This window comes from Microcebus murinus, chromosome 1, assembly GCF_040939455.1.
Source record: "Microcebus murinus isolate Inina chromosome 1, M.murinus_Inina_mat1.0, whole genome shotgun sequence".
Lineage (NCBI taxonomy): Eukaryota > Metazoa > Chordata > Mammalia > Primates > Cheirogaleidae > Microcebus > Microcebus murinus.
This window is the reverse complement of record NC_134104.1, coordinates 79,510,610-79,536,639: the sequence shown is the minus strand read 5'-3', so window position 1 is coordinate 79,536,639 and position 26,030 is coordinate 79,510,610. Positions and strand designations below refer to the sequence as shown.

Here is a 26,030-nt window from a genome sequence, read left to right as displayed (position 1 = left end):
CCTCATAGCACACATGCGAGAGACAGTGTGCTAAAAATACTTTCTAGAAAGACACTGACCAATTCTCATGAGACTCTTACAAAACAGAGGTAGCTATCAGGATCCTCATCGTGGTAGAAAGAGTCTCACAGCAGTGAGCCCACTGCCCAATACTTCAGCAGTGAGTCGGCGCCAACGCCAAATAGAGCCTGGGCAGCAGCAGCCGTGAAAATACCCACGGCCGAGAGTCTCCTGGGGTGAAGTCCAGCCATGGCTGCCAACACTCTGCCTGGCCCGCTCTCCTCCAACCCCCACTGGGCCCTCTCCTCACTCCAGGTCTCTGCTCAATTGTCACCTCCTCAGACAGGCTCTCCCCGACACTCCCCCAATCTAAAATCGTCACTCTCTAACATCTTCGCCTCCTCAATTTTTCTTCCTAGCTCTGTCACAACCTGAAATCATATTACATATCCATTTGTTAACTAGGTTAGCAATTGTCCCCCTACTAGAATGTGGGCTGAGTGAGGGCAGAGCTGCATCATGCTCATCACTGTATCCCAGGGGCTAGAGCAGCACCCGGGACCTAGTGGGGGCTCAGTCCCTTGAGAAAATGAATGAATGAATGAATGAATGAATGAATGAATGAATGAATGAGCAAACTTCTCCTTCCTAGTCCCATTGCATTTGCTTTTGACCAGAATCTGCACCTCCAGGAATTTTCAAACATCCCCTGCAGGATGCGGCTGAGGAGGCCCCTGTGTGCCCTCCACCCCCACTAAGGAGCTCCTATCACACGCCTGAGTCTTAAGGAGGGCACACCCGCACTCGAACATTCCACTTATCTGCACTACTTAGATGAGCTATACATGCTCCTGTACTTCCTAAACTTCACCAGCTCAGAATTTTTCACCCAGCCCAATTCCCCCAAGGCTCACCCTCTCCCCAGACGTCCACACCTCTGGACTCTCTGCCTCCTGTACCCTTAACGCCAGTCATAGTCCTATAAAACAAACACCCACCCCTATCACCCTCACTATCTCATTCCTATGCTGGCTCCACTCCTGCCTGCCCCTGCTCCGTCCTTCCTCTAATCCCTTTGCCATTTCTGTTTACCAGGAACTAACTCTTCAACTTCACTGAGCTATTCTGTGTTGGAGTGGCTATGTCATTAGTTGCAAAGCGAGTTTACATTCTATTTAACAATACAAGTGTCCATATGTATGCAATCAGTTTAAAATTTTTTAAAAAAACTAGTCAGCATGTGCTACACCATGAACACTATTGTGAAGAAAGCATTATTGGATATAAACAAAATGCAGCCAACCAAAGGGGTTTCCATAGCAAAGAAAGCAGAGAGTCAGCAGATGCAAGTGTGACCTGGCATGGCATGACACCACTGTCTATGGTCCCCAGCACCTCCTTAGCTCAAGACTCTAAAACCTTCCATTTGCTGTTTCTTGAGCTAATCCTAACCAAGGGAAGCACATACACATGCAGCTTGACCCTGTTTCTGACCTCAACCCTTTCCCTAAGTCTAAGTCCTATCCTACAGATCCCATCCCAACACTGAAGTCCACTACATCCTTGCCCTCCACATACTCCAGCCTCAAGAAGTGGATCTCCAAGTGGTGTTCCCTGAATCAGCCGCATTAGCATCCTTTGGGTGCTTGTTAAAAATGCAGAATTCTGAACCCCATCCACCTTAGAACTATCAAATCAAAATCTCTGGTAGCAGAGCTGGAGATACGCATTTTATTAAGTGCCCCAGCCCCCCACCCATAATTCCTTTGCAAACCTAAGTTTAAGAACAACTTCCCTAGAAAGAGGTTACCCTTACTTCCCAAAATAGGCCCCCTTGGCTCACTCCTCAGAAGGAGACTGAACAAAGATCAAGGTCAAGGAAACAATTGGCCATGGTGCTGGGACAGACATGCCCCTGGAAAGTCCTCCCTGGCTATGGATTCTCCATTTTGTCTTCTGAGATCCAGCACTCCTAGAATTCCATAAAACCTAGGGCCACCTCCAAAATAGGGTGAAAGTTTCCCAGCTCAGAAGGCTCAGAAGAAAGCAGGTTTTGTCTTGGCCTCTTAGGTCTTTCTCTAGCTTAGATGCACAGAAAAGACCTTGTGACTTATATTCGAGTAGCACAGTTCAGTGGCACTAGGAGTTCTTGGCACCAAAGCCCTATTAGTAATAAATGGTGTGAAATTCTGTTCTTGTATGCTGTAAACATGTACATTTTTACTGGAGAGATGCCTTCAGGGAAGCATTTGGGAGTTCACAGCCATCTCTCTTTTCACTCCAGAGACTAACAGTGCTCTACCTCTCTCTGGGGACTGGAGCCAGCTCCTTGAACCCCCAACCACAAGTTGAGTCTTTGCTCCAAGCTTAAAGCTAGAACCCCAGAGCTTCCCCCACCTGGCACTAAGCATCATAGGGCCTTGAAAGAACTATCTTCTGCCATGCTTCTTACCCAAGTTCACCACTCCTCCTAGACACTACACATGGCCCCTTTGGGGACCAGAACTCTAGCTATGTTCCTATAGAACCGGAATCCCTCCAAGGCCCCACTGGACCCTTGCCAATGCCTTAGCATGCCATGCAACTCAGCCCATCCACATTTACGACAGAAAGAAGGGCTTGTTCTGTCCTGCAAGTTCAGGCAAGATAGAACATCAATCACAACAAATGCTTGTGGTCAGGCTTCAGAGATGATTCAGTCACACAGCTATAATGGACAGTTCTTGTTTTGCCTGCCCAACTCATTCCTGTCCTGTTTAGTAGGAGCACACAGATGTTCCTCCCTCCAATATCAGTCTGGGAGGTTTTGGTGTAGCTGGCCCCGCCTACTAGACCAGGGGTGAGCACAGTCCAAGTTACATGTCCCCCAAGCCACAATGATTGGCTCGGGTGTGGGCACAGGAAGAAGCCATTCCAATCATAGCCAATTCCAGGATGTTCTCTGGAATTACCAAGAAAGAGAAGCTCTGTTCCCACCAGGATTGCTGAGCTGGAAGAAAGGAAAGTTTAGAGATGCTGGAGACCTTCTTGTCTCCATGTGTGAGGATCCTCCTTAAGAGAAAAACCAACACAGACAAAGCAGAACCAAAAGGGAGAGAGAGAGAAAATGAGTCCTGATGACATTAATTTGAGTACAAGGATTCAACTATGCCTGAAATAAATATCCCTTGACTTCTAAAAAAAAATTACAGGAACTATCAAATTCTTTTATTTTCTTTATGCTGGAACCAGTTTAAACTGAATACTTGTCACTTGCAATGCAGAGTCCTGACTGATACAATGGGCAAGAGAAACCCTGAACAGCAATGGGCCCAAATGCCAAAGATGGTAAAAGTGCCCAGAAAAAGAAAATTTTAAGTATGTTCAACATTGGTATACAAGGCCCTTCACAGCCTTGTCTGTGTACTCCCTTCCCCATCAGGTAGCTATACCCAATGACTGGCAGTTTCCAACTTGTGCCTTTGTTCACGTTAACACCCTTGGGCTCCAAGCAGGTCTCTCTATATACATTCTATTGGATCTACTTTTTTAAAAGTAGGGTCTCACTCTGTAGCCCAGGCTGGAGTGCAGTCCGCAATCATAGCCCACTACAACCTTGAACTCTTGGACTCAAGTGATCCTCCTGCCTCAGCCTCCTGAGTAGCTGGGACTACACCACACCTGGCTGGATCCATTTTTAATGTGCTTTCTCCTCTATTAGATTTGTAAGGATCTAAAGAAAAGTGATTGGATTTTATTTCTCTCTGAATTCATATTTACTGGCCCATGGTAGACACTAAATAATTGTTGGACAGATGGAAAGATGGACAGAAAGCAACCTACACATATAGAACAGTCCTATGCTTCAAGTAGGCCAAGTAGATTTGCCTATTCTACCCTACACTCTCTAAACCCACATTTCTTCTCTAACCTCATGAGAATAAGTAACAATGAGTTCCTGAGTAAACTTGAGCAAGGCATATGTATGGAGAACTGTATTATCTAGCAATTCTCTGAATTGGAACTCCAGGCCCATTGGTGTTTATCCTAAGTCTTCTTACCTTAGATTTTATATTATAAAGCATGGTGGTTATTCTGTGCCTTAACTTGCTTTTGATTTTGCACATCTTCCACCTCCTTGCTGAGGTCGAAACCTGGCTTCCCCTAACAAAACACCACTTCCCTCTCGACCCTCTTCAATGAGGTCTACTGAGAGTCTCACTTCCCCACTGGGCTGGGAACAGGGTCTGCATTTGTGCTTACTGTCCACTGCCACATCCTGACCAGGCTGTAGCCCTGAGGTTCCACATCACCCTCTTTTATCAAACATTTTCCAACCCAACCCCCCACGATGCCATGTTGACTTCCTTATGTCCACCATGTCATTATCCAGAAGTCAAGGATCACCCTCTTTTTAGAGATTTTTTTGACCATTCCCTGGTTCTGACCACTTAGAAACTTGAAAACTGGCACTGGTCCCAATCTTCACCCCAAGGCATTCAAATGTCGAGTGCACCCCGAATTGTAAAAGCTATCCCTGTTATGACAAGGCAAAGATGATCGCACATGCGTTTCAGACTGCTCCCTCTGCCAGCTGCGGCACAGGAATCTGGACTGCCAGGGCTTTTATGATTCAGAATCCAGAGAGAAATGGGAGGAAGACAGGAGCTCCTCCAGCTAGGGACGGAGAGCGGTTAGGTGAAGGGAGAGCTACCATGGGTTGGGCTACATGCAGGGCTGCCCAGGCTGGGCTTGAGTTGGGCTAAAATCCTGCCCCTGCTACACTTGCCAAGCCTTGTGCCCTAGTGTGGACTGTGACAGTCCCCTAAGAACTGGGCCCATATTTCTAACTGATTCTCTCAGATAAAAAAACTTTTTTTTTTTTTTTTTTGAGACAGAGTCTCACTTTGTTGCCCAGGCTAGAGTGAGTGCCGTAGCGTCAGCCTGGCTCACAGCAACCTCAATCTCCGGGGCTCAGCGATCCTACTGCCTCAGCCTCCCGAGTAGCTGGGACTACAGGCATGCGCCACCATGCCCGGCTAATTTTTTTTTGTATATATATTTTTAGTTGCTCAATTAATTTATTTCTATTTTTGGTAGAGACGGGGTCTCGCTCAGGCTGGTTTTGAACTCCTGACCTTAAGCAATCCGCCCGCCTCGGCCTCCCAAAGTGCTAGGATTACAGGCGTGAGCCACCACGCCCAGCAAAAAAACTTTTTAAAAGGATATTCATGGGTCAATAAGGCTTCAGAGGAAGCCGCCCTAAAAGCCAGCAGTGGTCTCCATCAGGGGTGTGGAGAGGAGACGGGAATACATTTTAATAAGATTTGTGGTGTTTCTCTCCTTCAAGATGTTCAAAAGTTGCAAGTTCTGAACTTGGGTTACTTGGAGATTACTTGTTTTGTTTCTGGGCTTTGCTCTAAAATGGGATTGCACGGGTGGGGGAAGGGTTCTTAAGGTTACACAACCTTCTCTTTCTCCTTCCAATCTTGAATCTCAGAGCTGGCACTCAGCAAAGTATGGAGTCAGCTCAGTTTGTCTTCCAGCACTCCCAACCTCACTACTCCCCCTTTGTCATTAGGCAGTGCTGCCTCTCCCTAAGGCTCCCTGTGGTCCGGCTGCCCCAAGGACCCTCAGAGAGGACTCTGAATGGGACTCGGACTGCCTCCCCAGCCCCACTGCCTTGCCTTCGTTCCAACCCTCAACTCCTCTCACTGTACTTTCTTGCAGTCACCTGAGAATCTCCCTAAATTGACAGAGTCCTCTATACCACAGCCCAAAGATGATCTCACATCATCTCACTTTTCCTGCTTAAGTACTCTTCCATGGCTTCCCATTGCCTATAAGATATATTTCCAACTCCCTAGCGTCGCCCAATAAAAGCTTTCATGGTCTGATCCTGCCCATCTCCAAGCCTTATCCGCCCAGGCATATCCCCTACCTCAACCTACTCTTCTACCTGTGGCTCCCATGCTTACATCGCATAATACCTTCCTAGATGTGTGTCCCTTTGCCTGGGATGCTCCTTTCATCTCTCTTCTTTCTTCACTTGGCTCTTCGAGCTAATGCCTAGTGATCTTTCAAATTTTTGCTCAGCTAGCCACCCCTCCAGGAAGCCTTCTCGGACTGCTCTTTCTCCAGTCTGATTTAATAATGTCCTTCTGTAAGCTCCCATAGCCCCTGTGCAAGGGTCCATCACAGCGCTTACCACCCCGTACTGTAAACACTGATTTACTTGTCACTCTCCCCTAACTATAATAGATTCATAATATTATTGTTATGAATAATGGATTGATTTATATTATTATTATTAATGATAGATTAAGTAATAAGACTTCCTGGTCAGGCAGGAACCATAACTCATTCATCTTTGCACACCCTGTGCCGAGCATAGTAGGCACAGGCACTTAATAAATTTGTGTCAATTGGATGAACACATGACTGGATAGATGGATGAAATTTCATTAAACCCACTCAACACTACAGTTCTGAGAGCTTCATATTTTGTGCCTTCCCCCCACCCCAGGTATTTGCACGTTAAGAGAGGTAACATGATCCAGTGTTTCTCAACTGAAGGCCTGCGAGTTATTGGTGCTGCGCTGCAGACACGTGGGAGGAATTAAGATTTCATAGCAGTTACTAAGAATTCCCTCCCTGCCCATCTCCAGCCCCACCTGCAAACGAGACAGACATCTCTTGCCAACAAACCTGTTACCCTGAGTTTTAAGGACTCTGCTAGTCACGTGATACTTTCCTAACGTTTCTGATTCCCATTCTCTTCAGTCCTAGAGTCCTAGTTTTTGTGTGTTGTGTCCACTGACTCCCCCTTCCAGAAATTATTACTGGGCCTCTGCTTCTCTCCTAATTCCCCCAATACCAAAATTGTCCTTGCTATTCAGCCCTCTATAAGAATGAGCTAACTCTATGTGATACATGATCTTTTAAATCCAGTGAGGTCTTACTTGCTCCTTGGACCTGAATCAGTATAAGCAAACCTACCGAGTTTCTATTATTTTTTTATAGATCTTTGAGTATTTCCTCAGAAAGGGCTATGATGCAACCCATGACTTTTGGTTTTAAAGTCACAGCCATATCAGCACTCCTGTAATTGTTGTGGCCTTAAAGCTTTCTGCAAGAGTTAAATGTAATAAAAGAATGCCAACCCTTACAGCTGGCAGAGGACATGTAGGTTGCAAGGGAGACTTGTTTTTACTCAGGGGTGACCTCCCCAAAAGAATTTAAGATGGCTTATACTAAAGAAGCAGAAGTATTATAAACTACAAAATAGTAACGTCAGAAATAAAAAGATAAGAATTAAGTAATTAAAGTAGGAAGAGAATACATCATTGAAACCGAAGCTAAGAAAGCTAATAATACACTGAGCTTTCTGACTGCCAAAGCAAAGGTAGAAGTACAATAAACTGGCTAATAAAAGAAAGCAAACCAGGATTTGTAACCTCCTTAATGGACATTTATTTTTCCTTTTGTCCAGGGTCTCCCTCTTTGGGGAAATGCTCTTCTCCCCACCCCGGCCCTACTCAAGTGGAAGCTCTCACCTTTTTATAGATCTCTCTGTCTCTCTGTCTCTCTCACTCTCTCTTTCTCTGTCTCTCTGTCTCTCTCTCACTCAGAGACAGACAGAAACACACACACACACACAGCTCTTTGGCCAAGGTTGGGCTCTTAACTCAGGCTGGGCTGACCTTTGCCCCCCACATCCTTGATACCGCAGATGCTGATTGGCCTAGGTATTAGGTAACTGAATGGAACTGGGCCAGGGGCTCGAGTCTTTCCCAGGGACTTTTCAAACTGAAGGTGGAGAAATTCTCTCAGTTCCCCTCAGAACCCAAACTGGAAGAAGGAAATCGCAGGGCTGCCAACAGGCAAACTTGAACCATGTGGCAGAAGTCAACCTGAGAAATCCATCCTGACAGAGAAGCCAAGAGAGGAGGGGAGAGAGCACTCTGACTCCATTCAAGGCCCTGGTTCCTCTTCCCCCTGGGCTGGGCTACATCCCAGCCTCTCCGACAATTTGGTAATATGACCAAATATCTTTCTCTGTGCCGGAGCTAGTATGACTTGAGTTTCTATTCCTTGTAACCAAAAGGATGCTGGCTAATATGGGAACATTGAGCAACAGGATGGCTGGTGAGCTCCATGGTAGTTTTACTAAAAACACAGACGCTCTGTGGCTTGCTCTTCTCATGAACTATTTGGTGGTTCACCATATTAGTACCTAGTCCTGCAAAAACATTTTCACAGAGGAACAGTTGTGTATCCATGGGCTTAATGCCAGGCAAAGCTCACAACTCGAGATGTGAATGTTGCAGGTATTTCCCTGCTGTGTTTTAGTTCAGAGCTGCATGGAAGATTATTCAAAACTGAAGAAGAATAAATTTTCTGTTCTTGATTGAAAGTAGATCAACATGCCCTAAACAAAGGGTGGAGGTGATGGAGACGACATTTTACTGAAAAATCAATGGAGATCAGAAAATGGAGCAGAACCCCTCCCCTTTCCTCCCTCCCATCTTCTCGCAGTGTTAGAAGGACTGCAAGAGTCATTACCTAGGTGTAGTGCATCTATGTGCAGATGGTCACAAGTGACCTGCTGAATACACAACATTCAGAAGTATTTTGGATTTTCTAACCAATCCTTCCAATTTTTCCTATGATGCCCACATTTTATCATCCTTCCCTTTTCTAAAATTGTGCAATCGCTTTCCACCCAACTCTGTGAGGGCTCCGTGCTCTGGCCAGGATACTACTTAATCAGCAACTGAACCTGCAGGAAAAATATCAGAGCTTTTATTCAATTCAAACATGTACAGGGTGTCCCCTGAATGCCAGTCACTGCAATGATGCCAAGACAAAGAAATAAATAATACGTTCACTGCCTTCACATAGCCCAGATTTTCAACCTGTTTTTAGTCCACTCATGATGGATGATGCCTTCATTCCACATACTCCCACAAATGTACCCAGGGATACTCACAGTTTTGTGGGGAGAGGAAGAGTAAAAGTGCTGATAATTGTTTTCTTGCCTGCAAGGATCTCAGGATCCATATTTTTAATGTCTATGTGACAAGAGTCATATAGTTTTCGTGACACCTTAACACCTATTCTGTACCTACTGCAGGCCTGGCACATAGCAGGTGCATGTAATAAACACTCATCATTTTTTGGTTGTCCGGCACCTCAACCCCTCCCCAGGGGTGGAGAAGTCTCCCTCCCAATGAGAGATAGTGAGTGGAAGAAGCCCCTTCCCACTCCAGAAGCTGAAGGCTTTCACAGCTTCTGCCATAGCCAAGGCATTAACATGTGTAACTCAGCCTTGACCCACAAGATAAACCAACCCCAGACTTTGAACTGGGAGATAGTGATGCAGAGATGCAAGGACAGCAGATAGCCTGTTTGGGTGGAGCCAGCAGCAGCAACAGCAGCCTCCACTGTCCAGAGCCAATGCTGGCGCAGTGCCAGTGGCTGCAGCTGTGCAGCTGTGGCCTCCAGGATTCTGCAGCAGAGCCCTCCCCACATGGTTCTGGGTGGCTTTGGGCTGCAGTCCTGGCAGCTGTCTGGCCTCCTGTACACCTGTTTTCTGAGTTTGGTTTTCCAAACTCTCAGGGGGATTTTGCAAGTTCCTACTATCACTTTCATAAATTCCTCTGCTCACATAAGCCAGAGTCGAATTTCTGTCCCTTAGAACTAAGAAATATGACTTATTACCATGCATGACGTGTTCAGCCAAATAAATTTGTAAATGAATCCATTTTATTATTTGCATTTCACGACTCGCTGGGATATGTAGACACACATCATTAGCCTCACTGTGTTATAGACATTGGTGCTGAGCCTCAGAGAGGCCAAGCAATTCCTCAAGATTTACATAGCCAATAAATGGCTGAGTCTGGACTCAAATCTCAATGCCAAAAGTTCTTGCCACTATACCAAGAAGTTTCTGGTTTTAGCCCCAGTGATATCCTATAGGTTCTTGAGGCCCTATACTTTCAGAGCATACTGTCTGTTCACTTTGCACACCTGGACCTGCCTTCTTATTTCTTATTTAACCCTTTGACCCAGACTGGCATCCTAAGGCATGCTAGGTCTTTGCTGCTACGGGGTCTGTTAGCTCAACCCCCGGACACAAACTGGGATGAACGTGCCAACCGTATCCTGCCTGTGCATGTGTGTGCACATGCATAGAGGCAATGATTATTACATTTCCTCCTCATTTTCAGCTTATGTAGCACACACTGCTGCATGGAAGATTGGGAAGACTTAAGAGGCACAGGAAATGACCTAAAAACCACATTTTTGCCATCTGTGAAGAGATCTGTTTTCAGTTTGGATCCCATGGGGAAACCATTCTTCCTACCAAGGTAAGTTCCATTGAGGGTGAAATGGAGTCAATGCTAGCTACTTGTCATCTAACTGTTGATATTGTTGTGAGGATTAAATGAAATGAAAAAGAATCTAGCAAAGTGCCTGGAAAAATGTTGACCATTGTAATCCAAACTGTGAAAAAACAAACTATTGTAAGCAAGCCTAAATGTCTACAGTAAAAGAATGATTTTCATATTATTCCTCTGTTAAAACTGGAAGCAAAATAAATAAATAAACACTAATTATGAAAAGTATGGAACATCATAGGAATAAGATTATAATGAAAAGAGGGGCAAAGCAAGATGCAAACTTACATGTAAACTATTTTTTTTTTTTTTTTTTTTTTTGAGACAGAGTCTCGCTTTCTTGCCTAGGCTAGAGTGAGTGCCATGGCGTCAGCCTAGCTCACAGCAACCTCAAACTCCTGGGCTCAAGCGATCCTCTTGCCTCAGCCTCCCGAGTAGCTGGGACTACAGGCACAAGCCACCATGCCCGGCTGATTTTTATATATATATATATTAGTTGGCCAATTAATTTCTTTCTATTTTTATGGTAGAGACGGGGTCTCGCTCAGGCTGGTTTTGAACTCCTGACCTTGAGCAATCCGCCCGCCTCGGCCTCCCAGAGTGCTAGGATTACAGGCGTGAGCCACCGCGCCCGGCCAACTATTTTTATAAGTATATAAAAATAGGCCTATGGAAAAAGGTAGATGAGTAAAGCTAAAATGAAAACTAACTTTATCATAAAGTCCCATAATCTCTTAACCAAACATCTTGTAGCTTTGGCATTCAGAACACTTTGGATATTAGCATACCTTAAATATTATATAACACCTCCAGCACTCTTTAATCCAACGCATTAGTACTGCAGCAGTGAATATATGAATAGTTTCCCTAAGTAGAATAAACAAAGAGTCTGTCAATAGACACCTGAGATCGGGACAGGTGTCTCCAACCTGAGTGCAGTTCAAGCTGGATTTGGCCTTCAAATAAATTATGAAAAACTTTTCATTTATCAGCACTTTGGGAATTTTCGAATTACAGATAAGAGATCATAGACATATAGCACATAAATATTTACCACCATATTGGTTCTGGACAATATTAGAAAATATTAAGAGTGGAAAATACAGGACCCAACATTGGTAGTATAACCATCAGCTTCACTTGAGGGTACCCACGGTGGCAGCAGTGATCCTCAATGCTTTTGCTATCACCTAGATTTGTAATCCAGACCTATGTGGCCTTATCTCATTCTTGTTTTCCTTTGCACTAATTCTATCTCCTGGACTTGCTGGCTCCTTTCTAGACATCTTATACCAATGGAGAAAAAGTTAAGAATTATAACATCTAAACATGGCCTCTTAACCCACTTTCTGCCATCCAGTAATTAGATAATATGTAATAATGATTAATAAATGTATAGATTGTGCCCACAATATCCTTCTTATTCCTGGCCTCATGCTTGATTTTTATATCTCCTTTCCTCAATATAGCCTCGGGGAACCAGACCCAAAGACTGAGATACAAGGCAGGGGTCAGAGTCCAGGCAAGGATCTCAGGCAGCAGTAGCAACAAAAGAGCTTTTCACTGGCTCAGCCTCAGGCTGGAAGCTTTTGCATGCATGTAGGAAGGGCCAGTCATCAGGCAGGACTCAGAGAAGCCTGATAACCCCTCCCCACATCACCATTACTCCCCTCTCTCTGCCAACCCTCGGAATCACAGCACGGTTGCTCTCACAGGTCGCTGTCACTTATAGACCATGCCATATTTTGCAGTGAGTAGGGGCAGTGAGAACCACTAGTTAGATGGAAATCTATTGGAGGTGGGACTCAGTGGGCAGCATGTACAACCCTTCCCAATGACTTTGACTGAGGACCTGTCCGAAGACATAATACAAATGGCAGCAGTATTTGTAGACTTATAAAAGTCATTAGTTTAATTCTCTGGGTCTATGATTAAAAAAAAAAGTCATTAGTAGTCTTATAAAATAAAAAAAAGTATGTTAAATCTATGCTTCTCCCCATTTTTTCACCATGAGAATATTTGAACAGCTGGCTGTTTGACATTTAAATGTACATTATAGGCTACTTTGTAAGCTTTATTCTCCTCCACCCATTTCTCAATTTCAATGATACAGTTTTTCCCAACTTCCTCATTCCACCGAAGACTTTTAAATAGGCACCCAAAGGGAAACATAAAGTCTAAGTTACTAATATGGTCCTTGTTTGGAGCCACCATGGTTACATTTCTAGGCTGACACATTCCCACCCCATCAGTCCTTTGGTACCACAAATAAATTCTTGAAACTTCTTTTCTATGTGTCTGATTGGGGCTTGAGGACAGTTTGTGGCAGAGACAATGGGATAGTTGGTGGCCAAACAGGTTTTCTCCCTCATATAAAAAGTGACACAAAGCATTGGTTTCATTATCTCTCTAGTTGACAGAAATGTGAATAGTCATTGAGTAATAACAGCTGTTGCCATAGACTTCTTCTGCATTTTGTGTAGTTCTTTAGGAGGAGTAAGTCTTTGCAAAAATCAGGGGTTATCACACACAAGAGAACAAGAAGAAAGTAGGATCCAAAATCTCTACCTCCCACTCACTTTCTGACCATGAGCAAGTTAGACTCTCAGAATCTCAGCTTCTGCTTCTGCAAAATGAAGATGACAATAACACTTTAAGTATTGTGAGGATTAAAGGACATAACGTATGTAAAGCACTGGGGTGCACTGCCTGGCACCAAGAAGAGCCCAGTTGGTTTTTTATCAGCACCTCCACTACCGTCTTGACAGCTCTGACAGCATCACAGAAGATCTGACATAGACCCTGAACCTGGGGTGAATTCTACTTCTTGCCATCCCAGAATTCCTCCTGTGGATTAGAAAAGTTCAAATATACAGAAGATCCATGTGGAGAAAGCAGAAACCCAAGTGCCAGCTAAGCCGGATTCTGAGCTGGTTCTCTCCCAAGAACCCCAGAAAGACTCAGGAATTGATGACACCTCAGACAATGGAGGTGGGGTGGAGGGACGGGGGCAGCATGGAACCAAAAACAGAGGACTTGGTTGAGCATCTGCATAAAAGAAGCAGTTACCTCTCCCTACACTCAGGTCTCCATCCCCACCCTACCCATCAAGGCAACAATCCCTCAACAACTTGCAGGAGATGAATGAGGTCCCTTCTTGGAATAAAAACAAAAAAAAATAAAATAAATAACTAAAATGAAAAATTAAATTTTTAAAAATTTAAAAAATAAAACAATTTGCAGGAAACATGAGGTTTGCTCTCTTGAGAAATTCAACCAGCTTCATGGATGCCACTGTGGACGGAGGGGAACCAGCAACAGGAGAATTAAATATAAATCTAAAAACCGAAGAGTGATATAACCCAGCTTCTTCCTTTCCCAGAACACAAGCAGCTAGGCTTATATCCTCCCAGGCAGGAAAACTGGAGAATTCTCCTTTGAAAACCTGAAAGGCACCGGGGCAAAGATCTTGAATACTGGTATCTGGGAACTCCCCCAGAAAAAAGTGAGCTCAATATCCAATGACCCCACAGCAAAGCCCCGGCCCCACCTCACCCCAGACCCCATTTGGCTTTTTAGTGCTTTTCTCTTACATATAAATAAATATCTAAAGACCACTATATAAATTTAAGGTAAGTATTTAAAATGAAAGAGACTAAAACAAAGAGAAAAATGAAACATAGAAGAAACAGTACAAAGAACAGAAGAAATGTCTTTTAGAAATATAAGCCTCAAAGAGACTAAGTGAAAATATGATCTCTATGAAAGAACAGAATATTATATATATATCTATATTCTTTTATATATATATTCTTATATATATATATCATATATATACATATATGATATATATATACATAAAACACTCATAGAACAAGAAAAAAGAACACTCATAGAACAAGAAAAAGCTCTTAGAAAGTAAAACTGAGATCCCAGCAGGTTGGAAGATAAAATTGAGATAAATTTTCCAGAGAGTAAAATAAAAATAAGATAATAGACAACAGCAAAGAGAAGATAAGAAAACTAGAAGACTATTCTAGAAGTCCACATCTACTTAACAGCTGATCCACAAATAGAGAACAAAGAAAAAAGTGAACATGTAATTACTGGGGAAATAATAGGAAAAAATTTCTTAAAACTAAAAGATGTGAATCTCCAGATTAAAAGGGTTCAGCAAATGCACAGCATAATGATTGGAGTAAAATACACACACACCTCTCCAAGACACATTATTGTGGAATATCAAAATGTTAAAAGAAAATCCTCTCTGGAAGACCAAGGAAGGAGGATTGCTTGAGGTCAGGAGTTTGAGACCAGCCTGAGCAAGAGCAAGACCCCATCTCCACTAAAAATAGGAAAAATTAGCCAAGCATGGTGGTGGGTGCCTATGGTCTCAGCTACCTAGGTCCTGAGGCGGTAGGATCGCTTGAGCCCAGGAGTTTGAGGTTGCTGTGAGCTAGGCTGACACCACAACACTCCAGGTGATGGAGCGAGACCCTGTCTCAAAAAAAAAAAAAATCCTAAAAATTTCTAGGAAAAAAAAACAGATCACAGACAAAAGATAATTCATCAGAAGGGCATTAGACTTCTTAATAGCAACAGAGGAATCTAGAAGACAATGGAAAAATGCTTTCAAAATCCTGAAGGAAAATTATTTTCAAGAATTCTATACCAAAGTGTGTTAGTTTTATATTGCTACCATGACAAATTATGACAAACTTCGTGACCTAAAACAATAAAAATGTATTATCTTGCAGTGCTGGGAGTTAGAAGTACAAAATGAGTGTCACTGGGTCAAAATCAAGAATTCAGCAGAGCCAATCTGCCTATGGAAGTTAGAGTTGAGAATCCATTTCCTTGCCTTTTCGGCTGGCAGAGGCTGTCTACATTCCTCGGCTCATGGCCCCTTCCTCCACCTTCAAAGCACATTGTTCCGACATAGGTTCCTCTTGTTGTATTCCTCTCTCTTACTCTTATCCTTCTACTTCCCTCTTATAAAGACCCTTTTGATTACATTGGGGTCAGCCAGATGGTCTAGAATGATCTCCCCATCTAAGGATCCTTAACTTAATCACATTTGAAAAGTATTTTCCATCACATAAAACAATATATTCACAGGTTCCTGGGATTGGGACATGGACATCTTAAGGGGCTATTATTCAGCCAAGTGAATAAAGATATTTTCAATCATGCAAAGCCTTAAAATTTTACTTCTCATGCACTTTTTCTTAGGAAATTATTGGAGGATGTGTTTCATCAAAGTAAGAAGGTAAATCGAAGAAAAGGAAGACAGGAGATGAAGGGAGAGAAGCTCCATTCCACACAGGAGAGAGTCAAACGGAATTCCTGGAATGGCAGGGAAGCAACTGGACAAAAGCTGGGTGGCAAATACAGAGAACACATGTAAGATGATGGAAGGGAGGAGGATTCTGAAGAAAATCGAACTAGTGGATTCTTTGATGCATTAGACCGCATGAACGATTTTTATGATGTTGTGAGCAGAAGATGCCCTGAAAACTAAGCAAATGGGAAAAGGTGTGAAGTAATAACTTCAGGAAAAGCAAAAAGGTTTATAAGAAAGAAAGTATAATCATATCATGCAATTTGGCTCAATAGGGAACAATATTTTCGTGAACATAATAACATAAACTCTTAGAATAGATTCAACAAAAAGTTGTGATAACATTATGTTGAGAGATGATAGGGAAAGAAAGTGTATGTGATAAGGGAGTTAGGTAGAAATGCTAAATCCTTACCTGAAATCTATAAATAATGTCTAACACTGAGAAATCAAGACAGAGCAGTATAAGCATATGTTGTAGAAATATAGAACTAACACCAGGAGAAACAGCTAGAAGTTGAAAATGGTAGCCTTTAATGAGCAATATTGAAAGGTGGAGGAGATAAAGAGGAATTTTTGTATTTCATTATAAGCCTTTAAATACTATTTGACTTTTTGTTAACTATTTGCATGTCTCACTTTGATAAAAAAATAAATTTTAATTTTAGAAAATATACCTCAGGCCGGTCACGGTGGCTCACGCCTGTAATCCTAGCACCCTGGGAGTCGAGGTGGGTGGATTGTTTGAGCTTAGGAGTTCTAGACCAGCCTGAGCAAGAGAAAGACCCCATCTCTACTAAAAATAGAAAGAAATTAGCTGGACAACTAAAAATATATAGGAAAAATTAGCCTGGTATAGTGACACATGCCTGTAGTCCTAGCTACTTGGGAGGCCGAGGCAGAAGGATTGCTTGAGCCCAGGAGTTTGAGGTTGCTGTGACCTAGGCTGATACCACGGCACTCTAGCCTGGGTAACAGAGGCGAGACTCTGTCTCAAAAAAAGGAAATATACCCCAAAATTTAAAAGTATACAAAGAGAAAATTCACATACACACAAACCCTACAGATCACCCTTAAGCATTTGAAAAGATGTTTGACCTCATTAAAAATAATAAAAATACTGGCCAGGTATAGTGGCTCATGCCTATAATCCCAGCACTCTGGGAGGCCGAGGTGAGAGGACTGCTTCAGGCCAGGAGTTCGAGACTAGCCTGAGCAACAGCAAGACCCTATCTCTACAAAAAATAGAATAATTAGCTGGGTGTGGTGATGTGCACCTGCAGTCCCAGCTACTTAGTAGGCTGAGGCAGGAGGATCGCTTGAGCCCAGGAGTTTGAGATTGCAGTGAGCTAGGATGACACCATTGTATTCTAGCCCAGATGACAGAGAGAGACTCTATCTCAAAAAGTAAAAAAAAAAAAAAAGAAGAAGAATAACATTTTTAAAATACAAATTAAAATTAAATTTATATATTTTTCTCATCTATCATATTGGTAAAAATTCAATAGTTTTAGGATGTATGTATCTTTGAGAGGAAAAAAATGAAAAAAAAAATTCTATGGTTTGATGACAAACCCTCTTTCTCTTGGTAAGGCTATGGGAAATGAAAAATGATTCAAGGCCAATCAAGAAGAAACTGGCAATAACCACTAAGACTACAAATGCATTTGACTCAGCAAACTGTTCTAGAAATGCACCCCCAGATACTCCTGCACGCCTATGAAATAACATGTGTTTGAAAGGTTATTCATTACAACATTGTTTGTAATAGCAAAAGATTAGAAATGGTCTGAATTTCTGTTGACAGGGGACTGGTTAAATATACTATGGGCAGTCACTTGTGGAAAGTATTTATTTTCTCAATGAATAAAGAAAAAAAAATCTACATAGTTTTACAACCAGCTTCCAAGACCTCCAAAACACAAAGAACTATGTGTAAACCTCCCAGACAGAGCAGACTCTCTGGTCTTCCTAAGTCTAAGAGGAACTTGGCGCCCAGCCCCTTTCAAAACTGTAGACACAAAGCAAGCAAGGCAGTGAGGCAATGCCAGATTTAATGTCAGTCCTAGGTCCAAACCCCAGCTTGGCTTCCTTTTTATTAACCATGACACTCTGGACTGTGGTTCCACCTCTGTTAGAGGGACAAAATTCCCCAGCTTGTACGGGTGGGGAACCTGTAGCCTTAAGGCCACTTGTGGCGTTCTAGGTCCTTCAGTACAGCCTGTTGACTGAATCCAAATTTTGCAGAACAAATCCTTTTATTAAAATGGGTGCAGCAGAGAAAGATGAGGCTTTTCTTGCCTCCTTCCATGCTTAAAAAAGAACAATCTTGAGATCAGAAGGCCGCAGGCTCCCCACCCCTATACAGATGGCACAAGGCCTGGCCCACAATAAATACACCGCGAACAGGAGTCATTATTAATAGTAGCACCGGAAAAAAGAATCCTGTCTCCAGGACTGTGTTCATTGTAGAAGGAAAGTCATGCTGGAAATCCCAAGATAAGAATCAAAAGTCACTGCTCTGAAGAAAAGAATTGAAGGAATTTCCCCTCGCAGTCAAGGCAATTTGGGAAGAGACTCTACAGACACAAGCAGCTACGTCCCCCCTCGCGTGCCTCCAGCTTCTCACTGCTGCCGCCTCCTCTGTGGACTGGCAGAGACTCTCCCTCAGTGTCCTAGATCCCAGCAGGGTTGGAAGGACCAGAGCCCAAACCCCTTCTGTTAGGATTAGAAACCGGAGGACCAGAGATTCCCGGAGATGGACTGGAGAGCGCATAGCCAGTGGTCCTGGTCTGCGGTCAGGCCAACCCACTAACAAAATCGCAGACTTTCCTTCACTCCTGAAAGGCGCTGTGGTCAATGTAAAAGCATGTAATCAATATTGGCAGAGTGAATAATGTGCTTTCCTATGTCAACCCATTTTGAAGGTCGTGCCTATACTTCACCTCTTATACATTTCCTGTGGAATGAAGCCCCAAATTTAGCGGGAGCTTGCATTGCAATAACAAGGATTTCTAGAATGTACCTAATCCCTGCTCCAGCAATGACCAGATATGTAACGCAGGGTTTGCATTTCCTCCTCTGTAAAAGCGGATATCAGCCCCCTTCATCAGGCTGTTTAAAAAATAAAATCAGGTAACTATACCTGTCTGGCACGTAGCAGGTACTACTCCCCTCAGACCCAGATATCCACTTGCCCTGCCGACATAAGTGACTTAATCAGTCCCACCACAGCCCAGCAACCCTGCTCTTTGAATTACAAAACAAGATTTTCCCATAAGAACCTCAAAAAACAAAATGAAAAAATAAAACACCTTCCATGATACTTTCATAGGTTGATAGTTTTTAATTTCCTCAGCAAGAACCAAGAGTTAAGAAGAATCTCGTTAAGAAGAATTACAAGGATATTTGTTTTCAAATTCCCAAAATACCTTCCTCATTCACACTGCGCTGGCAGACCGGTTCCCCCATGTCCACACTGATATGGAGAACACTGGATCCAGCCATCACTGGGTTCCTGATTCGCCCACATTCCTGCCTCAGGGATTCGTTCATGGTAAGCACTCAATACACGGTTCTTAGCTGAACACACGGTTCATAGCTGAACCACACAGAATCAGGTTAAACATTTCCACAAAAATATATTGAGCACCTGTATATGCTCGACACTGTATGCGACCCTTTTCGCTCTCGTGTTTAATTATCACAGCAATCCTGAGAGGTAATCATCGTCCCCATCTTGCAGATGACCAAACAGAAATTCAGAGCACTGAGTGACTGGCCTAAAGTCTCGTTGTCAAGAAGGAGCAGCGAGGGATGGAACCCAGGTCTCCTGACTCCAGGTCTTCCCGCCCTCCACCCCGTGAGACTACGAGTTTGTTGTAGCTAGGGCCTCTCACACCTAACACATCTTTGTGACTGCTCCCTTCCACCCACCCCTGCACACATACAGAAGCGCCTCATTTTCAGCAAGTCATCTGATAATTCCAAAAGAGGGGCCATATCCTTTTTCTCTACCTCTGTTGGTGAACAAGGCAACATCATATTTCCAACACATTAGTCAGACCAAGGGGGGAAAATCCCCATGACTTCAATAAGTTTCCATCCTTTGGAACAAGGACATACACACAGAAGGTTTACCGTAATATATAAACAGTGCTTTTAAATGATGCCAATCTCTCTTTTAATGTGGCCTAAATCCTAAAATCTAAGGCTTGATAGCTTCCTTTCTTATATTTTAAATAAACACAGAAACCCTACTAGATATGTAAAGCAGAAATATAATAGCCAATTAGTTAGATTGGGATCTCACATCAACACAGATTTTCCTTGCAACTTGCACCCAATTTGACTCTGGTCCCAGGCGTGCTGACCTGAAATAGTTGCTGGCCGCGGCAAGCACCACGCGGTGGCAGGCGAATTCCTGAATGTCCACACACAAGATGACATCTGTCAGAGCATTTTCCCCTCGGAGGGTCTCCAGGCCATTTTGAAGAAATAAGGAGAGTCCCGTGTCGTCAAATTTTACCTTATCCCCATTTAAGATTTCCACCAAGTCTCCCCTTTTCTGGGAGGGCTCATCTGCAGAAGGTGCCAGGGGCCCCTCCAAACTCTTCTCTACCACATCGCCCATGGTCCAGGCACCCCTCTGCCCTGCCATCCACATCCAGACTGAAGGAGCGCCCAAGTTTCAGGCAGGCCACATTGCAGAAGCTGAGCGGATTTCCTGTGCAGGGCCCTCCACTTATCACCAGCTGTCACACACTCATAACAGGAAGTCTCGCACTTTCTCATCCTGTTACTACAAATGCTAGCAACTCATATTCTTCTTCTTTCTGTGAATAATCGCAGGGTTAGAAATTACTTAGAATAGGTGTGTAGGAGGGGACTCTGGAAGAGAAGGCGTGGCCTCTCAGTCTACTATGAGTGCTGTGTGGTTATTTTGGGCCATCTCCCACCTCATATCCGTGAGCAGGAAGGCCCTGCTTCTGGTAATTACATTTGTACTCCGGGTCCTTCAATAATCCAAGTTGTTGACAATGGGATGGGCAGGAGACATCTATAGTCCTCCCACTTCCTCCTCCCAGGAGTCTGAGACCCCATAATGAGCTCCACTCCTTCCCTCGGAAACCTTGGAAATCCTACTCATCCCTGACATTCTTGTTTCTCTTGGCACTGCATGCCTTTATCTTCATCTTCCTCCCTGCTCAGAGAAAAACAATATCATGGCAAACATTAATGTCCACACTGGTGAAAAAAATGTCTATTGTTTCAGATATGCTTCTTGGAGCAGAGAAGAAACAATTTCCAGAAACTCCATCCCCAGGGACTTTTCTCTTAGAAGACCAATCAGGGTAGAGCAATATCCAATTGCCCTAGCAAGTCTCAAATTGGCCTTATGTTACCCAACACCTACTGACCGTGCATCCAATGGTAGACCATGAAGTATTTTCATTGCCTCTGCAGGTCTCAGTTAACTATTAATAACTGTCATTATTAAAATCCTGCTACATCCTAGGGAATTTGCGAGAGATAGATAAATAGATAGATCAGAGGGAATGTATTAGCTCACTCAATTATGGAGGCTAAGAAGTCCCATGACAGACCATCTGCAAGCTGGAGACCTTGGGATGCCAGTAGTGTGATTCAGTTTCAATCCAAAGGCCTTAGAACCAAGGTGTAACTCTCAGTCCAAGGCCAAAAGCCTGAGACCCAGGAGGTAGGGGGTGGGGGTGGGGTTGGGGTTGGGGTTGGAGGTGGGAGGGGTGCCAGTTTCAGTTCTAGAGTCCAAAGGCTGGAGATCCTGGAGTTCTGTTATCCAAGGCAGCAGACAAGTGTTTTCCAGCTCCAGAAGGTAGATAGACGATAGACACATTCACCTTTCCTCTTTTTTTTTTGTTGTTGGTTTTTTTTTATTTCGGCATATTATGGGGGTACACCTTTCCTCTGTTTTTGTTCTCTCTGGGCCCCCTGCTGATTGGACGACACCCACCCACACTGAGGGCAGGTCTTCCCCACCTAGTCCAGTCAGACTCATACGCTAATCTCCTTTGGAAATACTCACCCAGATATACCGAAAGTAATGCTTTCCCCAGTTGCTAGGTACTTCTTAATCCAGTCAAGCTGATGTCTAAAATTAACCATCACAAGTCTAGTCATGCCCAGCATAGTGACATTTTGGCCAAGGATGAACTGTGTATATGATGGTGGCCGCATAAAATTATAATGGAGCATATAGAGAAACCTGATATGTGACACTTGATACTGGCATTGGGATCAAGTAGGGGAAATGATTGATATTCAGTGATGGTGCTGCTCTCATTCACCTTCTAGCAGGCAGGAACGCTGCCAGTTCCCCTGATTGACAGAGTCCAAATCCTGTCCTCAGTCCTGGTCAGTAGTGATTGGAGCTCTCTCCAGGAGTTCCAGTTCTGCTCAGCTCTTTTACTCTTCTTCTATGGACACTTACTCTTCAAAGAAGGATCTTTAATATGCCCCCCAAACTTGTTCTTTATCCAGAGCTGTCTCATTTAAGATGCTTTTGGCTTCAACAAGAGAATATTCCATCAACAGTGGTGTGAACAATAGGAGTCTCACATTATAGAAGCCAAGGGAGGAGGAGTCAGCAAGATGACTGACTAGAGGCACCTGGCACTCGCCTCCTCCGCAAAGAGGGACCAAAACAGTGAGTAGATAATCACACATCAAATGCATCTAAGAGAGGACACTGGAATGCCTCAGGGAAGTGAGAGGGACTCACTGAGGCATGAGAGCAGAGGGAAGCCAAGCAGCCAGCCTCGCCAGCTGAGATTGGCTCAGAGCCAGGAGGGCCTCCCCACAGTGGAGGAAGGGTAAGTGAGAGATCCAGCAGTCCACACTCCCACCACAGACACCTGCAATCCTAGCCACAGGAGAGCCCCTCAGCCCTCACAGGTCCTGAGCCTGGTATGGGGAGTTGCCTGGGGTCCACACGATTGCATTGTTCTGGAGAGAGAATTTATGCTGGGTCCTACTCACCGTCCAAGACCCAAGGAACTGCAGGGTGGTGCCATTTTGAGATCTTACCCCTACATCCCACCCTGGGGCCCAACAGCCCCTGCATCTCCAAATCCCTGGGGGCCCCCTGTCACCACACCACATCCAATCAGGGGGCTACAGTGTTGCAATGCCAGCTGGACTAAGTGATGCAGCCAAAGCCCCAGCACTCTAGCCCACACAGTGCCCTACACCCTGGGGAAAATCCAGTGCAGTGCACCAGAAAGGCTTCCCCCAGGACAAAGGGAGACAAAGCATGCAGTCCCCAGAACCTGGGAGGTGCCTGCCCAGGGCCACTGTCCCTGACAGCAACATTGCCCCCTCCAGCGGCAGCACAACCAAGCACCCACACATGCTTTCAGGGGCCTGAGAACTGGCTTGCCTGAGGCCTGAAAACAGATTCACCCTGCCCACCAACACCACTGCCACAAGCTTTTGTGCACACCATCTAGGGGCCTGGGGATCAATTCACTCTGCTGCTGCCACCAGAGCCTGTACATACCATCTGGAGGCCTGAAGACTGGCTCACCCAGCCTGCCAACACTGAAGCTGGTACATACTCTCTGGGAGACTGACTATCAGCCCACCCCACCTGCTAACATTGGCATCCACACATGCTGTCCAGGAGCCTAAGGACAGGGCTACCCTACCTGCTGCCACTGCCAGCACCTTCACACACCTCCTGGAGGCCCAGGCACCAGCTTCCTGACTTGCTACTATTGCTGGCACCCACCAAAGCATGCCACCTGGGGGCCTGGATACTAGCGTGCCCAGCCCACCACTGCCACCATAGGCACCCACATGTGTCACATGGAGGCCCAAGGGCTGCCCACTGCTGCTACTGCCACCACCAGCACCATGAGCACCAACTAGGGGCCTGAGGACTGGCCTACCTGGCCCACTGCTGCCACTGCTGGCACCCACACATACCACCTGCAGGCCAAAGGACCAGCCTACTCAGGCCCCCTGACCACTACTGATGGAACTTGCATATGCCACTCAGGGACCTGAGGACTGGCACACTCATCCTACTGCCATCACCACCAGTGCCCACACATACCACCCACAGGCCCAAGGACCAACCCACCTGACTTCACCATCACCAACAATTCCTTGCCATAGCTTCCACCATCAACCACAGCCTAAATCACTGAAGAACTCATGGACACCACTGGAGCTGATTGCAGCTTAAGAAATCATATAGAGACTACACTATTGCACCCACTCAGAATCAAAGCCAAAGCATCTGATCCAAACAACTCTATAGATACATCTATAGGAAAAAGTCTTTCTCTATAAAAGCCAATCCAAAAAATTTGAAGAAGTGACTATTACACCAGATGTGCAGATATCAACATAAACACACAAGAAGTATGAAGAAGCAAGGAAGAAACATGACACCTCCAAGGAACACAATAATTCTCCAATAACAGATCCTAAAGAAAAGAAAATCTGTGAAATGCACAAAAAAGGAATTCAAAATAATGATCTTAAGGGAACTCAGTGAGATATAAGAGAGCACAGCTAGATAATACAATGAAATCAGAAAAACAGTTTATGTTCTGAATATGAAATTCAGCAAAGAGATACATATCATAAAAAATAACCAAAAAGAAATCCTAGAACTGAAGCATGCAATGAATGAAAATAAAAAATATGATTGAGAGCTTCAATAATAAACAAGACTAAGCAGAAAAAATAATTTCTAAACTTGAATACCTGTCAGTGACAGGTCTTTTGAAATAACCCAGGCAAAAAAAAAAAAAAAAAAGAAATGCTAAATATATATATATATATATATATATATATATATATATATATATATATAAAAAGAATGAAGAAAGCCTACATGAAGTAACCACATACTCAAATTTTGGGAGCTCCAGAAGGAAAAGAAAAGGGGAAAGGCACAAAACACCTATTTAATAAAATAGTAGGTGAAAAATGCCCAAATCTTGTGAGAGATACAGACATCCAGATCCAGGAAGCTCAAAAATTCGCAAATAGATCCGACCTAAAAAGGTCTTATTCAAGGCATATTACAGTCAAATTGTCAAAGGTCTTCTTCAAGGCACATTACAGTCAAACTGCCAAATGTTCTCAAAGATTAAGAGAACATTCTAAAAACAGCAAGAGAACAGCATTAAGTCACATATAAGGGAATCTTCATCAGACTAACAGCATATTTCTCAGCAGAAACCTGATAGGCCAGGAGAGAATGGGATGGTATATTCAAAGTGTCAAAAGGGGAAAAAAACAAAACTGCTGACCAAGAAGACCATACCCAGCAAAGTTATCCTTCAGAAATGAAGAAATAAAGTCATTCCCAGACAAGCAAAAACTAAGCGAATTCATCACAAGACCAGCCCTATAAGAAATGCTTAAGGGAGTCCTACATCTGGAAGCAAAAGTGCAATACCTACCATCATGAAAACACATGAAAATATAAAACTCACTGGTAGAGCAAATAAGATGACAAATGAGAAAGAGAAAGGAATCAAACATTAACACTACAGAAATCCACCAAACTGTAAAGAGTAAGACCCTGTCTCAATAAAAGAGGAAGAAAGAAACAAAGGATATACAAAATAATCAGAAAACAGTTAATGAATTGAGAGGAGTAAGTCCTCATCCATCAATAACAACTTTGAATGTAAAATGTTTAAGTTCCCCAGTTAAAAGATAGAGACTGGGCCAGGCATGGTAGGTCACTCCTATAATCCTAGCACTCTGGGAGGCCGAGGCAGGTGGATCACTCAAGGTCAGGAGTTCAAGCCAGCCGGAGCAAGAGTGAGACCATGGCTCTACTAAAAATAGAAAGAAATTAGCTGGACAACTAAAAACACATATAAAAAATTGGCTGGGCATGGTGGTGCATGCCTGTAGTCCCAGCTACTCAGGAGGCTGAGGCAAAAGGATTGCTTGAACCCAGGAGTTTGAGGTTGCTATGAGCTAGGCTGATGCCATAGCACTCTAGCCTAGAAAATAGAGCAAGACTATGTCTCAAAAAAAAAAAAAAAAAAAAAAGATAGAAACTGGCTCAATGGATTAAAAAAAAAAGACCCAACAATATGCTGGCCACCAGAAACTAACTTTACCTGTAAAGACACACAGACTGAAAATCAAGGGATGAAAAAACAGAATCCACATAAATGGAAACAAAATGCATGGAGGAGTAGTTTTACTTATATCAGACAAAGTAGACTTTAAGTCAAAAAACATAAAAAGAGACAAAGAAGGTCATTATGGAATGATCAAGAGATCAGTTC

The 26,030-nt window shown here is 43.7% G+C and overlaps 1 protein-coding gene across 1 annotated transcript in view; it reads right to left on the bottom strand.

The window, feature by feature from the left end:
* The window catches only part of KLHL6 (kelch like family member 6), a 57,260-nt gene extending 36,811 nt beyond the window's left edge, over positions 1-20,449 (bottom strand). The window contains exon 1 of the mRNA XM_012736950.2: positions 20,100-20,449. Within this exon, the coding sequence (XP_012592404.2) occupies positions 20,100-20,392 (293 nt within the window). The 5' untranslated portion in view covers positions 20,393-20,449. The remainder of the gene's footprint in view (positions 1-20,099) is intronic.
* Between the last annotated feature and the right edge of the window lie 5,581 nt (positions 20,450-26,030).